We start from the raw sequence: 16,120 nt of genomic DNA, 5'->3' as shown, positions 1-16,120 counted from the left end.
GTTTTTAAAAGTCCACAAGTTAAAACAACAACTAGCATGTAATTATACAGCATAAGAAATTTAATCAAAATTGAACCTTGACATGGCTACTGAAGGGACCGCTAAGCATTTGCCTGTATTCATCCATCCTCCTTGGCCTGAGAGTCATTTGGATTCACTGTGCACAGTTCCTGGAGTATCATATGGAAAGTACAGCCAACACTGATATTAATATATCACGATCTGACAATGACTTCCCATGTCATATAAGAGCCAAAGGTGGAAACATCTAGAGGGGAAAGATTTTGAACATAAGTAGAGTAAAAGTTTTTCCTCTTTCTCCAAATTTCACGCACTTATAAGAGTGTGGACTCTGGCTATGTGCCTCAGCTGATACCATTTTGAGTGTGTTCTTCCCTCTGAAAAATTCAATGCTAGAGCTTCACATTTTAAAGCGATTTTTTAAAGGAGGCAGGGTGAGCCGAGACTGGTTTGGCTCAGTGGATAGAGCATCGGCCTGCGGACTCAAGGGTCCCAGGTTCGATTCCGGTTAAGGGCATGTACCTTGGTTGCGGGCACATCCCCAGTAGGGGGTGTGCAGGAGGCAGCTGATCGATGTTTCTCTCTCATCGATGTTTCTAGCTCTCTATCCCTCTCTCTTCCTCTCTGTAAAAAATCAATAAAATATATATTTTAAAAAAAGGAGGCAGGGTGAGTGGAAAGGAAGAATTCTGATGTTTCAGTGTCAGCTCTCAGTGCTTCTATCCCAAACCTCTAACTGTTCCTGGATGGAAAATATTTCTTTAAGGGCCTCTGATAAGCGGCAAATTCTAGGTTAGATTATCTTAGGGAATTATTTGAAAAAATATCTAGGCATGATTCTCTTTCTCACCTTTGCTGTTTTCACCACAAATTGGCTTTTTTTCCCTTTAGTTATATAGAGTATCTAACAAGATTTCTATACAGTTGAGCAATATTTTTGGAGGTCTGAGACATTTGGAAGCACAGGCTTTAGAAGATGGAACCGTTATTTATCTGCTATCAAAGACACCTATGTCTCTTGTTTTGGTATTTTAATTTCAACAAAGAAACATTTATTTGGTGAGTCTACCTACAGAATGTATGCCTTTTGGTAATATCTATAATAATAAAAGCATAATATGCTAATTAGACCGGACGTCCTTCAGAAGTCCTTCTGGATGACCTTCCAGACGAAGCCAGGGCTGCAAGGGAAGCCCGGGTCTCAGGTGCCAGGGGGAAGCTGGTGCCGGCAGCTGGGGGAAGGAAGTACTACTCTTGCACTAATTTTATGCATCGGGCCTCTAGTCTACAATAAAGTCCGTGGCACCTGATTTGTTAAGGGTAGTTGTTCTTGACTAGGGTTACCTTTGATGTGCTTGGTGTCCCAGCAGGTTGAGGTCCCTCTGTGAACCAGGGAGCAATAACTAAGGCTCAAAGTCCAAATCTACAACACCGTCTAGGTTAATCTCCTTTTATTTGAACAACTTCAGTAAAAAGTAAAGTTGTCTTGCACACAAAAAACTACTGGGATCTTTAAAGCAAAATTAGGTATGTGAATGTTTTTAACTCACACACGTTCATGTGTAAAACATGACAAAAGACCTAAACTCCAGTGCTGGCCCTCTTGACTGGTACTAGAAAGATGGCCATCTTGCATGTGGCAGGATTCCTCATAGGCCCATCCTGGGCAGATCAGCCATCGATCCCATATCATTAGCCAGTCCAATCAGACAGGTCAGAACAACTGTACTTCCCCCAGTACACGTGCTAAAATTTGAGCAGTAACTCATTGGATAGCTGATCCCATTCACAGCCATATTGCTAATGAAAGGGCATGTGATTTGCCAAGATGTAGAATATCCCATTCTATGAATTAACTTTAAGTACAACACTGTATAACAACATCAGAGATTTCCAAATGGCCTCTGGACAACTCGGCATATACTTCTCACAGGTAATGTATGTGACACTATGACCTAGACTCTGAATTTTAGAGCCTAAAACAACCCAAGGGATGTACTTCCTCAGATGGGCAACCAGGCTGACTGCACAGTTGCAACATACAGATATATGTGACCTTCCTAACCCCTGGAGCTTGGGAACCTAACTCCCTGGGGATTTTATCATTAATAGTGTGTTTTAAACTAGAGGCCGTTTAAATTAATCTCTAATGAAGATTTGAGTATGAGAGACATGCTTAGTTATCAGTTTATGTTTTCCTTTAAAACACTGAAAATGTAAATGCCAAAAGGAGGCAGCCCCAGATTACAGAAAGTTACCAGTTCAAGCCCTGGTGACACAAAGTTGTTAAGAATATGGAAATGTATTCGGCCAAAACCAATTCCTCAGAGATGCGGAGAATTTATAGAATATATATTTTAGCACTTCTTAGTGTCAAAGCTCCTGAAATACCACACTTTTTATTTCACTTAAAATTTTTATTTCCCTTAAAAAAACACACCTTTCTAATAGAATCATGAACCTTCAGTTTTCTCCTGTATTAAGAAAAAATGTGATTCAGGAAAACAAAATCCAAATGAGCATTGATGACCTCACCTGGGCATTAAAACACAAATATTGAGTTCTTTTTCTTTCTTTTTTAAATGTCAAAGTAATGATATTTCTCAAAAACACAGCCCTCCTCCCTATAATTGTATGCTATGCTTGTCATTGCATCTATCTTAATCTTGGAATGATAAACAGACTCTCTTCAGGGTGAGAAAGCCGTTATGGACGTGGCTGCCTAACATATCTGTTCTGATTATGCAGGAGATTAAATTTGTATGCAAATAAGTATGTGAAGACTGAATTAATAATGGTAAAGATAAGTATAAACAAAGATGAGCTATACTGGAGGGAAATATGTGAGAGAAAAGAGTTAAATTCAGTCGAGTCAATATTATACTTCTGAAAAGACTCAAATGTGAGAGAACCATAATGAGGGAACAAGCAGAATGGTATTAAACTCCATTATATAAAACAGACAAAGCTAAATTAGTCTTGTTCAAATACCAAATAATGGTTTAGGACTACTGCAGCCCAATTACATTAGAGAACAGTTGCTAGGTGTAGTTCTCAAGCCACTAAAAAGAAACCTTGCGCCAGTGATTGTGGGTATTAATTTTAACCCTTGGTAGGAAGTGAGGAAAGGTGATTTTTCTCTTGTTCAGGAAATTAAAAAAAAACAAGCAAGCCAGACTTCCCAGATCCACTGCACAGACTCAACAGTTTTAAGCTCTTTCATAAATACACAGTTTGAACATTCCGGGAGAGAAATGTACAATTTCCGACCCCAAAATTTTTATGGGGTAAAATTCCCTATCCCTCCCCCCCAAAAAAATAAAATAAAATAAAATTGGCAATCAAATTGGGGAGGTTAGAAAGCAAACCACACACAGTCCAGATAAGTAGCAATAATGTCTGTGATACAATTTAACCCTTTGGAGACATAGGCACAGGATGCCTACATCAAGCTCTTGAGTATTCTGCTTTACTGCTAAGCCGAGCCAGCCAGAAAACCATTTTTTTTTTTTTTTTTGCTGCCACAGAGATAATGCCACTACTGTGCCCTGGGCTCTGAGAAAAGAACTGTCTCCTCTAGCCAATTAAGGAGTGGACCAGGCTGGGTAGAGCCCCTGGCCACAGCTACTCGGCACTTCCTTCTCGGTTGAGTGAGAAAGGAGGGGAAAAAAAGATTGCAAGCTCCTCCAGGACACTAGGAATCCTCCCGGAGGGTGGCAGCTTCCCCCCAAATGAAGTTCAATGAAAAACGGTCTCACCGCCAGAAGCCGAGGCACAAACAGGCGATGCCCCATCCCCAGAAGTTCCAGCACGCGACACGCATACTCATTCACCAGCTTGGTCCTCTCGTCGTGCATGTCCTGGGACTTTTTGACAGGAGGTGTGAGCTTAGCAGCTGGGGCTGGGCAGGGCACCCCTTGTTCCATGAGCAGTAAGTAGGTATCCAGAATGAGCAAGCTGGAACTCTCATCCACAATTTTAGGAGGTGTAGTGGGAGGGGAGCCTGGCTTTGGTCTCTCCAAGAGCAAGCACAATCCAATCCGTTCTGGGAATTGTCAGCTAACGTCTCCACAAGAAAAACATTTTGGCTAAATTAGCCACGGTGCAAGAGCCCCGAAGTAGACCAGAAAATGAAGTCAAATACAGCAATGGAATGCAAGAAAATGGCCAAGAATGATGTAGGAGAGTTCAGATACATGTGTCAAAATGTACAAGCTGCTTAGAAGGGTCTAGAGTGTGTGTGTGTGTGTGTGTGTGTGTGTGTGTGTGTGTGTGTGTGAGAGAGAGAGAGAGAGAGAGAGAGAGAGAGAGAGAGAGAGATTGAGAGAGAGAGAGAGACTGTGCCTGAGTGTTGTGCGTGTGTGTGTCTGTGTCTGTGTGTGAGCAGACAGCAGCAGCAGTAGCCAGGAAGCCAGGGCAGTTGTGAAGCTGCAAGGAGAAAAAGGATGAGCTCATTGCAATCCTTGATTCGTGACAAGCAGCGCTGCTGCTGCTGCTGCCGCTGCTGCTGCCTCTTGCTGTGAATCAGTAATGAAGGGGTAGGCAGGCAGGGAGGGAAGAGGAGGAGGTAGGTGAATGAGCATGCAGAGCGCGTCTCTGGGGAAAATGCTGTAATAAGAAGCCAATGGCGATCGTTGGACAGATGTGCTTCCCCTCCCTGTCCACCTTCAATCAGTGTTTGTCTGACAGCTTATGCTGTTGAATCTTAAACCCACAGACAGATGAACTAGCTTCTCCTAACGTGATGGTCACAAAAAAATCAGAGAGCCTGCCAGCTAAGATGCTGACCTTTATTTACTCTTGCTTTCTAATGACGAAAACAGGTAAAAGTCTGATTTTATACTGTGTATTCAAAGTGGGAAGCTCCAATCCTTGTTAGATTACTGAAATCTCTACTGAAGAGAGGTTTAGAGCAAAATGATAGAGTATGGACAGAAGAGCAAGGATCCAGCATCTAAGAAATGACACACCCTCCACTTGACGTGTTTGTGTAATAATAATGACTCTGCAATGCTAGGATGTGCAGCAGTATTTCAGCATTATGGGAAGGCTAGCCACGATTAGAAGGAATTTTTTTTTTACAAATACACAATGTGATAAAACATAAAAACCTACAATATAATAATAAGAGTATACATTTAAAGAACTACTGATGTTGAGATTCTCAAAGCAAAAATAACTTCCTTAAGTCATAGACCTTGACACTCAGTTAATGGTCCAAAACACTGTTTTGATAGACTGGTCAAATTAATCCTTCCCTAGTCATATTATAACTGGGAACTGCCCCTAGTTTAAAAAGTTTACAATCTCAGAATTAAAGTGTTATATTAATTTACTTGCTAAAAATAATCAGTTGTAGCCAGATGAAGGCAAAAAGGATCATCTTAGGGACAGTTTCTTAACTTCAGCCCAACAACGAACCAATATGGATTAGAACACTGGGGCGGCGGTTCTGTAGCTGGTGTCAGGGGAGCTGCAGCATGGCACAAAGTGGCAGGGCTGAGAGCAGAGCAACTTCCTCCTGAGCCTTACTTCCTACTCTAACAAATACAAGTTCCAGATCTCTGCAGGTAACAAAACAGAAACATATTTATCATTATATCTCTGTGATCTTGGTTAGAAAAGTAGATTAATTATGGAATTGGATTAAAGGGAAATTGCCTTCTTAACAGAATATTGTTTGGTTTCCTTTTCTAAAACCTCAGAAAAACAAGTTTGTTTCATTAAACATTTAAAATATTAGTTAACAAAATATTTTAAATAAGATAGTTATATGTGGCGGTCAAACCTTTATTTCTTCCCAAAACAATTTCTTTAAAAATCATACAAAGTGAAGATTTTAGTGTAAAATGATCAAAAGCAAGAGAATATTATATATACTAGACGCCCGATGCACGAAGATTCCTGCAGAATGGGCCTTCCTTACCCTGGCTGCCGGCACAGCCTTTGCTCTTGCCCAGAGCTGCCTTTCTGCCTTTGCTCTGCCCGGAGCCGCCTTTCCGCCTTCCCACGCTGCCCAGAGGCCCGGAGCGGCTGGGGTGGTGCGAAACATCTGTGTTGTCGCAATGGCGACAACGCAAGTGTCCTGCCCCCGGCCGCTGGGTGCCTGTGTATGCAAATTAACCCGCCATCTTTGTTGGGTTAATTTGCATACTCACTCCTGATTGGCTGGTGGATGTTGCCAAGGTACAGTCAATTTGCATCTTTCTCTTTTATTAGTGTAGATAGCTATGATAGCAGAATCCTAAGTAATGTGACATCGTTAGACCCTAGAAAACATGTTTATCCTACTGATGAGAGAAAGGACTGAGACAGCAGAAAGTGAAGTGCTCACAATCATAAAATTTGTCTGAGGCAGAGCCAGGAAGCCAAGATCCCAGAGCCCAGCTACAGAGAGAGGAACCCGGCATCCCCTGCACTGTAACCTACTATATTTCAGTGAATGGAGCCATTTAAAAAACCTATCTTATTAGGAAGACTGTGGTCCATCACTTCACTCCACATGGAATTGGTCTGGAGCCTGTGCCTGCCATCTGGTAAGAAAGAATCGAAGGTTCATAGATTTGAGTTGAGAGGGGGCTCCCAAAAGCCTGCCTGAGAACAGTTCCTGCTAAACACACACTGTGTAATGGAGCACAGGTGCCTTCTCAGTGCTCAACTGAGAAGCACCTTTTCTTCAATCAAACGGCCACAGAGGCCACATCCTTGGCAGCTCAGCCAACTGTCTACAGAAGAGCAGCCTTCTCCAAGCCATGTCTGAGGTGCAGGCTGCACAATGGAATGCTCTCCTGCTTCACCCATCCCTTTCGCTGGGCGGTGTGCGCAGGGCTCCTCTGTTTCCAAGCTCACACAGAAGGCAGGCATATGTGTGAGAGCGCCTGTTCTTTAATTTTCATCAATCAGGTTAAAATTACAACAGACAGACTCTAAACTATTCCTTGATCTTCTCAAGTTAAATCAGCATTTTACTTTTTATTTTTATGTGTATGTATTGTCATTGCTGTTAAAAATAATGAGGTGCTGCGTTCATCTTGAGAAGTTGTGAATTGCCTCTAACTTTCTTTCCTCTGGTCCATTGCCAGTTCTCTGTTAAATGTGCTATCTCTGGCATCTCTGTGTCACGCGGAATGCTAGGTGCAGTTTAAAGGCTGTTTCTGTGAAAAATAATATTTTCAGTGGAGTTATATGGGTCAGCCTGTGAATTTGTTTCCACAAAATGCATATGTCAAGATGGGGCATTGTCTTTTTGTGAACAGACAAGTCCATGTTCTGAAATAAGATGGTAAGACACTTGCCCAGCCCAAGTGGCTCAATTGTTGAGCCTCGACCTATGAGCCAGGTCACAGTTCAATTCCCAGTCAGGGCACATGCCCGGGTTGCTGGCTCGATCCCAGTGTGGGGCGTGCAGGAGGCAGCTGAGCAATGATTCTCTCTCATCATTGATGTTTCTATCTCTCTCTCCCTCTTTCTTCCTCTCTAATATCAATAAAAAAATATATTTTTTTAAAAAGATGGTAAGACACTGTACAGCCATACCATTTCCTCCTCTGCCTATCTTGGTTTCAAATGGATTCAGAAGAATTTCAGAAGTAGCAAAATAGTGAGATTTGGGGTGATTCTTCCTGTACATTCACTGGTGGGGATCAGCTACCTCTGCACCTCCCTTATGAGTTCAGCACTTATGTACCTCAGTATTGCCACGGGCTGTCCTGCAGGCTGACAGGAACACGTGCATACAGTCTTCCTGCCTGGTGGGCTCCTTTACCTAGCTCATACTCATGTTTCCCAAGCAGGGCTTAACAAAGCAACTTATACATCGCAGATTCCTGCTAAATATTTAAGTGACTAAAAGTATCAATAATAATAGTTATCATTTATTCAGTGTTTATAAGGCCCACGAACTATGCTAAACCCTCATGTGTTCCTTTGGTGTGTCAGACATTACGCCATCCTCTTCCATGCATGATCATATTTCATTATTATTATGTATTATAGTAAAATTATCGCCAAAATAAATGATTTGCTCATGTTTTTCAAAACCAGTTTGTACCATCTCTCCATGATCCTTGATTTCTCACTTCCCCCAGCCTTCCAAATTCAATTTATCTACACATCCTGTCAGCCCTATCTACAAAAGTATCTTGAATTTGCCTTCTTTTTCCATCTTTCCTGTCACCTCCTTGGTCTAAGTTACCATCATTTCCTGCTTATCCTATTGAAATAACGTCCTGACTGGTCTCCATGCTTCTACACTCGCCTTTTTACAATCCACATTCCACATACCCAAATTCCTCAATCAGTGTCTTAAAACCATAATCAGATCAAAAAGTTATACTGGCTTCCCATCATACTCAAATGCCAATGCTTTACTACTGTTTCTATATCTCTGCTGATCTGCCTACATTTCTGACCACACTCCTTCCTTTTCACATCTTGTTCACTATGCTCCAGTCACAATGGCCTCCTTTCTGTTTTGAACATTAAAAGCTCTTCTGCTCAGGGCCTTTGCACTTGCTGTTGCAGCTGATCTTCATTTGGCTGGCTCCACTGTATCTCTCAACTCAAAAGTTACTTTGCTCATAGAGGCTTTCTCTCACTAATTTACCTAATGAAGAGCAGTAACACATTAGCTTCCCTTGTATTATTTCTTTCATGACAATTATCACTACCTAACATTTCTACTCTTTCCTGTGTATTTATCTCTCTTTCCAATTAGAAAATATCAGGGCAAGGCTAACAGGGAGAGGAGAGAGAGCTTTATTAAGAAGTTATTAAAGAAAATATAAACATAAAATAGGATTCTTATCTCAGCTTCTTCCACTCATTTATTTAATTTTAATTTAAAATATTATTATTTTACAGGGCCTTTTTAATATTTCTTTTCTTTAGCAACTGGAAGTCAACTAAAGTAACCTCTTAACATTTAAAGATTTAATATTTATTCCTTCAGCTCTCCCGGAGAGATCCCACAAGGTCACAACATAGCAACTTTTAGGTTTGCTGAGGAATGAATTAGTACTCACGTCCATGTGGCAGATAGTAAGCTTAGCTTGTAATCTTTGTCTTCTGTTATTATATGTTCTGATGGCAAAGTGGATATCTTCTCTCAATTTTATAAATAAAATGAGTTAAAAATCATAGTGATATTAAAAATTAGGAAATTCAAGAGCATCTTGGAATATATCCTTCATGAATGTTGAGTTGTTTTTCTCCCTCTGAACCTATGTCTAGACACATTAAAGAAACAAACCACACTCCAACTAAATTGGTCTACCTGGTTACCTGCAGTAGTGCCATGACTAATACCAAATGTTATGCTTCTAAAAGGCTACAATTAATCTATGACCAGTGGAATGACTGGCCACAGAAAAAATGCAGAACCCATTTTAGACATGCAAGTAGCTGTGTCATTGTGGTTTTTGCTAAAGAAGAGAGAGGCTTCTATATTTAAAAGCAAAGATATGATAATATTGGTTTTTAAAATGTCCTGCAAGCTTTGGATAATATGTGCTATATAACCATCAACTACTTTAGGAAGGAAACAAAATTAACACAAAACAACCAGAAACAGCCCTCAGTCCTAGAGGGGATATGGAGGAATAAATAAACCCAGGGACAAAGAGCAAAAGAGGACATATTCGCCTCTCTTTGTATACACCACAAGCCCGGAGTTGTGCTTGCTGCTGGGTGGAATACAACACTAGCATGTGATGGGATCTCTGTTCTCAAAGGTATTACGCTTTATGGAGAAACAAGATGCATGATCAGGACAATTAAGGGGCCCACATGACAGTATGTAATAATGTGCCCAGTAGGTACATTTGAGGCCAGATTACGATGAAAATGGAATGCCAGATAGGCAAATACAATGAAGATAGTTCTTTAAAAAGATTAATCTGGCATCAGAGGAGAGGGCCAGGGAGTTTAAGAGAGGAAGAGACTGAAGGTAGACAAGCCATAAAACTCTTCAGTAAGTCAAATGTGAGAAAACGAGAGCCTGGACAATGTGGTTGCCATAGAAACAGAGCTATGCTGAACCTGAGAAGCATCATGAAGGAGAAAACAGTTCTTTGCTATCTTGGTGCAACTTTCCAAGAACCTGTGGCTTATTATGTCCTCTTTTATATAACTTACTATAACAAAACTGCCAGAGATAATATCCCTTATCATGTCAGGGAAGGGCACATCATGGAGGAAACAGAACACCCTCTATATATGAACACCCCCTATATATGAACACAGTGACTCTCTCAGAGTTGCTGACTTGAAGCACAAAGTTTGGTTATAAGATCAATTGGTTTGATTACTTTCTCAGAAAGACTATTAATAGACTTCAAACCACAATACATTAAGCTGAACCAAGCAGTAGCTGACCCAAGCAGTAGCTGATCTGGTAGCCCTACTCGATTTTCTAGGGTCACCCTGGCTTAAGAGGATGAGAAAGAGAAAGAGAAAAGTGGAGAACAGCAATAACCCTTAGTGCGCATCATTTGGTACATCTAACTCTCCCCAAGTCCCCCTGACGGCATCTGAGAAATGCTACTCAGTTGGCCGTCCCTCGCACCCCTGTTGTTGCAGCCTTGGTTAAAGAAGCCTTCATTATTTCTCCTCTGGGCTATTCTCCTAACAGTCTCCATATTCATTACCAGTCTTCACATTTCAGTCTCTCTCTCACTATCTCCAAAACTGTCTTCCTAAACACACCGGACCTGACTGTGTAACTGTTTGAAGGTACCCTCTGGCTCACAGATTCAAAGATTAGCACACAACCGTAACCATACGATACCCTTCGACAATTTAGACCTCACATACCTTTCCAACTACACTGTCACCTTGACACCTCATAGCAGCATTCTCTTGGAGTTTCCCAAACATGCTGTGTTTTGTGATGCTTCTGCTCCTCACATATGCTGTTCTCATCACCCAAAATATCATTTCTTGTCTTTTTCTTGCTAATCTTTCAAGATGCAAATGTCATTATCTCTTTCAGGCCATCCCTGCCAATATCTCCCTCCTCTGACTCTGCATCCTGTGCCTGTTCATGACCATGCAGTAATAATTGCACAGCAAATACCTGTATCCCTGTCTGTCTCCTCCATCTCTCTGTGAGCCCCTCATATGAACTACAACATACTCATCTTTGCACCTTCACTACCAACAGTTCCTAGTCACCGTGGTCACAGATCATTTAAATAAATATTGAGTAAATTAATAAATGACTGATGTTCAAATGAAGAAGTGAGTTACGAGTAGAATTAAAGTATGGGCTTAATTATTATATGTTTTATTGATTTTTGAGGGAGAAGGGTAGAGAGATAGAAACATCAATGAGAGTGAAACATCATCCAGTGGCTGCCTCCTACACACACACACACACACACACACACACACACACACACCCCAACTAGGGATCGAATCCACAACCCAGGCATGTGCTCTGACTGGGAATCAAACCTTGACCTCCTGGTTCATGGGTCAACTCTCAACCACTGAGTCACACCAGCCAGGCGAGGCTTAATTTTTTTAAAGCATGCATTAAAGTAGGGGATGGTAAGTGTGTTTCTCTTTTATTTACCATCTAAATTAGTAAGAAAAAATGTCAAAATGAAAGCAAGTACAACATTTATGGATTTCTAAAAGAAGAGAGGAAAAATACTGACACATAATAAAACAATGTCAAAGCCAAGAGAAAATAAATGAAACTCAATGTTATTCAGCACTATGCTCAATATCAGTTGGTAGTTGCTTCAGAAATAAGTATATCTGACTTGGGGAGTACAGGCGGTTCCCTGGTGATGGGTCAATGGACAGACCCAAGGACTTTGTACAAAGAGAAGTCCAGAGTTATTGCTTTAGTTTGAGTTTTAATGTGAAAAATATACTGGGGAGGGGAGTGCTGAATAAAACAATATTTCCTATTTTACATGGAAACAAAGTACATTTTCATGGAAATAGTAATGTGTTTGCCTATAAATAGTGAGTATTGTAAATTCAAATCATTGAAGTTCTCAAAGATTTCTAAACAATGCCAACATACACCCGAACTAGTATTAACATAAAATACACCTTTAAGAAAACATCTGATTGACAAGTTTATTTGCCCAAGAGGGCAGATGCTCAGAATCTATAATAATAAAAGTGTAATATGCTAATTAGACCAGACAACCTTCCGGATGACCTTCCAGACGAAGCCGGGGCTGTGAGGACTGAGCCCCTTGCACGAATTTCATGCATCAGGCCTCTAGTTTACTATAATAGGATTAAAGTCAAACTCAAGAAAATGATATGGAAATCACTGTGGTAAGCAGAAGACACTTCCGTATGTCTCCCCTGCAAGCTATTACATTTAGAGAAGATAAAAACTACAAATAACTGGGTAAGATGTTTGAAATGGGATTAGCCAGGCTAGATAAACAAATTAACCAAAGAATTAAGTTCCAATTTCCATTTGTTTTACATTTACAGTTGACCCTCAAACAACATGGGTTTGAACTGCACATGTCCACTTACATGTGGATTTTTCAATAAATTTATAAATGTATTTTCTCTTCCTTATGATTTTCTTTTAAAAAATATTTTTATTGATTTCAGAGAGGAAGGGAGAGGGAGAGATAGGAACATCAATGATGAGAGAGAATTTATTGGCTGCCTCCTGCACTGCCCTCACTGGGGATCGACCCTGCAACCCAGGCATGTGACCTGACCAGGCATCGAACCTGACCTCCTGATTCATAGGTCGATGCTCAATCACTGAGGCATGCTGGCTGGGCCCTTACGATTTTCTTAATAACATTTTTTTTCTCTAGCTTACTTTATTCTAAGAATAATGTATATAATACATATAACATACAAAGTATGTGTTAATCTACTGTTATGTTATCAGTAAGGCTTCCAGTCAACAGTAGGCTATTAGTAGTTAAGTTTTGGGGGAGTCAAAAGTTATATGCAGATTTTAAGCTGGACTTGAAAAATGTGTAGATTTTTAGAAAGGCTGAAAGACAATTCCCAGACAGAAAGCAGACAGTACAAGGCGTGTGTGCAGCAGGCACTCATTTCAGGCAGAAAGAGTCAAGAACCATCATTGAAAGGAGAACACAGGGGCTAGGAAGGCTCTGTGTAAACAGAGAAAAGGGACCTGATCTGTGATATAAAGATGCTTTCAGGACACAGTGCTAGAGTTTAGCTCAAAGACTTCTGATGGGAGAATGAAAAGATGAATAAAGTGTAATAATCAAGGACATGATGTATAGACATGCAGATCATTGTCTTTGTAAATGGAACTCCCTCAAGGTGTACTGTACATAAGATGCCTTATTCACATAAAAATAACGATAACAAAAAAGAAATATCAAAGGCCTCTGAAGATTTTCCATAGGATGGCTAAAGATACATTGGAATTTGAGCTAGGACAAAATTTAGGAATTATTTTCTTTGGAATGTGAATTTATGCAATGCAAAAATGCAGAAGGTCCACCAACCAGCGGGGCTCAGTGGTTGAGCGTTGACCTATGAACGAGGAGGTCACGGTTCAATTCCTGGTTAGGGCAAATGCCAGGGTTTCTGGCTCAATCTCTAGTAGGGGGCATGCAGGAGGCAGCTAATCAATGATTCTCTCTCATCATTGATGTTTCCTTCACTCTCTTCCTCTCTCTTTCCCTCTGAAATCAATAAAAAATCTATTTCAAAATTCAATTTTGGCCCTACTTTATATCTTACATTTTTTAACTTAACTTTTGAAAATATGGAATAAAGTTATAATTACTATATTAATGGCATTGCTAATTATGACATCTGGCCTATTTTGATTGGTTGTTGTTTTTTTCCTCTTCACTGTGGATTAATATCTGCTTTGACCACATAAATAATGATTCTAAGACATTCTAAGCAATATTTCACAACCTTAGATGATTTTACCCACCAGGGGGCATATAGTAATGCCTGGAGACACTTTTGTTTGTCTTAACTAGTGAAGTTACTGACAGCTAGCAGGCAGAAGTCAGGAATATTGCTGAACACCCTGTACTGCACAGGACAGTCACCTACAACAAAGATTTAGCTGGCCCAAAATATCAATAGCACTGAGTTAGGAAAACCCTGCTGAAGCAACTTGGGTTCCTAAAACATCTTATGGAGCTGAGCTGCATATAGGCCTAGAGCACAGACGTATCTCTACAGTCTGTCACATAAAACAAAACAAAAAGCAAAACAAAACAAAAAAACACCTTCTTTCTTATTTAAGCCACTGTCTTTTGGGTTGATGTGACAGTTTAGCCTATCCTCTAATACAGAAATTGGTACCCAGATATTGCTGCCAAAATTAAAATTTAAAATTAGTTTCTTGGCTTTGTGGTTGAGTGAAAGACAAGGCGAGAAAACAAATACTGCAGACTGGAAAATTGGTGATCCCTTTTATGCTATGTCATGATGTTGGGAAAACTGTTACCTGTGGTAACTTCAAAAGTAGACCATGTATGTGTCTGTGATACCTGTCGCTCTAGAGAAAGTGGCTGGAAAGTGGTCTATAATCTAAACTGATCAGGTATAATAATTGCAGGCCTCAGGGTTGAAAAATCTAGCTTATTTCCCAAACAGAAGGATAAATAGCTTCTACATTTTTTCACAAGTTATCTCTAAAACATCTCAGCCAAAATAGAGAGTCAGCCAAGAGGCAAAGATCAAATTAAGAGTGTCACCTTCCCACCCAGGCTGTGGCTGGCCTCAGGATAACCACTATTAAAAAGGGGGGATGCCCTAGATGGCTTGGCTCAGCGAATAGAGTGTCGGCCTACAGACTGAAAGGTCCCAGGTTCGATTCTGGTCAAGGGCACATACCCGGGTTGTGGGCTTGATCCCCTGTGGGGGGTATGCAGGAAGCAGCCGATCAATGATTCTCTCTCATCATTGATGTTTCTATCTATCTCTCCCTCTCCCTTCCTCTCTGAAAGCAATAAAAAAATATATTAAAAAATAAAATGGGAGATGAAGGGAATGGGCCACTGAAAACAGACAAACAAATAGAACAAGAAGACTTAAGAATTATGTTTAGAAGAAATCTTTGGATTTGTTTACTCACAATGAATTAACTAGAAGCAAAACCAAAGCCTACAAAAATATAGAGGGGAAAAAAATATTAATTCCCCCACCCCCCACCAAAATCAAAAGGCTTGCCTGAAAAAATAACATATTTAGTTTGAGCACTAAAACAACTCTCAGGCTTTCAACTCTCCACAAATAGGAAGTAGCTTTGAAAACCATACAGCTTCCAAGGAGGGTGTACACTTTAGCTCTAACTTTAGATGCCACCACGAAGGACAATGGGTAACAGTATAGCTTCTAGAGCTTAGAACCAAATGGAAGCCAGGTGGGCTAGCCAAAAAACCTTCTCTACTGCTAGAGCAGGAGTCTTGTAAATTCCCATGGACCACTGATGATGGGGTGTTTCCCATTCTTCCCTTTTCCAAATGAGGGCTTTTATTCCAGTTATACATTTCCCTACCACTTCTGTACATTGGATGTGAGATGAGCAGAACCTTGTCACTGGACTCTGAGGAACCATCCCAGACCCGAGACACAGGATTGTGCATCATTCAGAGACCCTTAACTTTGAGCAGATGAGGTAATTGAATGAGGCCTTTGAACGTCTCCCTTGGGAAGGATGAAGTGTTTATGTGCCAGAATAAAGGTGATCACAGATACTGAAAGGCCAGAGGGGCCAATTATGATGACTGCTAATTGTTCTCTAAAAAATTGTCCCCTTCTTCCATAGACATATTAATTTTAACTAGTTCCCTTACAGGTTAAGTGTGGCCATGGGCAACATTTTTATCAATAGAATGTGAACAAAAGTAATGTATTCAACTTCCTCATTGTTTAAAAGGAAATTGCTTGCCTTCTACTTTTGCTTAAAATTTCCCTCTTCCTCTGATTTAGAACCTGATGTGGCATTGATCTAGTTTTAACCATGCACATGAGGATAACATACTAGGAAATGATGAAGCAAAAACACATGGAACCGAAGTCCCTGAGTGATATCATGGAGCTGAGCTGCCTGCCTTTTGCGGCCAGCTCTCCTTTTTGTGGACTGGTAGGTGTAAGAGAA

The 16,120-nt window shown here is 40.5% G+C and overlaps 1 protein-coding gene across 5 annotated transcripts in view; it reads right to left on the bottom strand.

Annotated features, from left to right (window-relative positions):
• The window catches only part of RABGAP1L (RAB GTPase activating protein 1 like), a 462,901-nt gene that overhangs the window by 108,328 nt on the left and 338,453 nt on the right, over positions 1–16,120 (bottom strand). The window contains exon 1 of one of the 5 annotated variants that reach the window (XM_079761779.1): positions 9,045–9,063. The exons of 3 other annotated variants lie outside the window; for them this stretch is intronic. In XM_079761779.1, coding sequence (XP_079617905.1) covers positions 9,045–9,050 — 6 coding nt within the window. In that variant the 5' untranslated portion in view covers positions 9,051–9,063. Of the gene's footprint in view, positions 1–3,779; positions 4,277–9,044; positions 9,064–16,120 lie in introns of those variants that run through there. One more of the 5 variants, XM_079761777.1, reaches the window with a different exon arrangement.

This window comes from Cnephaeus nilssonii (assembly GCF_951640355.1).
Source record: "Cnephaeus nilssonii genome assembly, chromosome: 21".
NCBI lineage: Eukaryota > Metazoa > Chordata > Mammalia > Chiroptera > Vespertilionidae > Cnephaeus > Cnephaeus nilssonii.
Note: the sequence above shows the minus strand (reverse complement) of the source record. Positions and strands in the feature narration are given on the sequence as shown.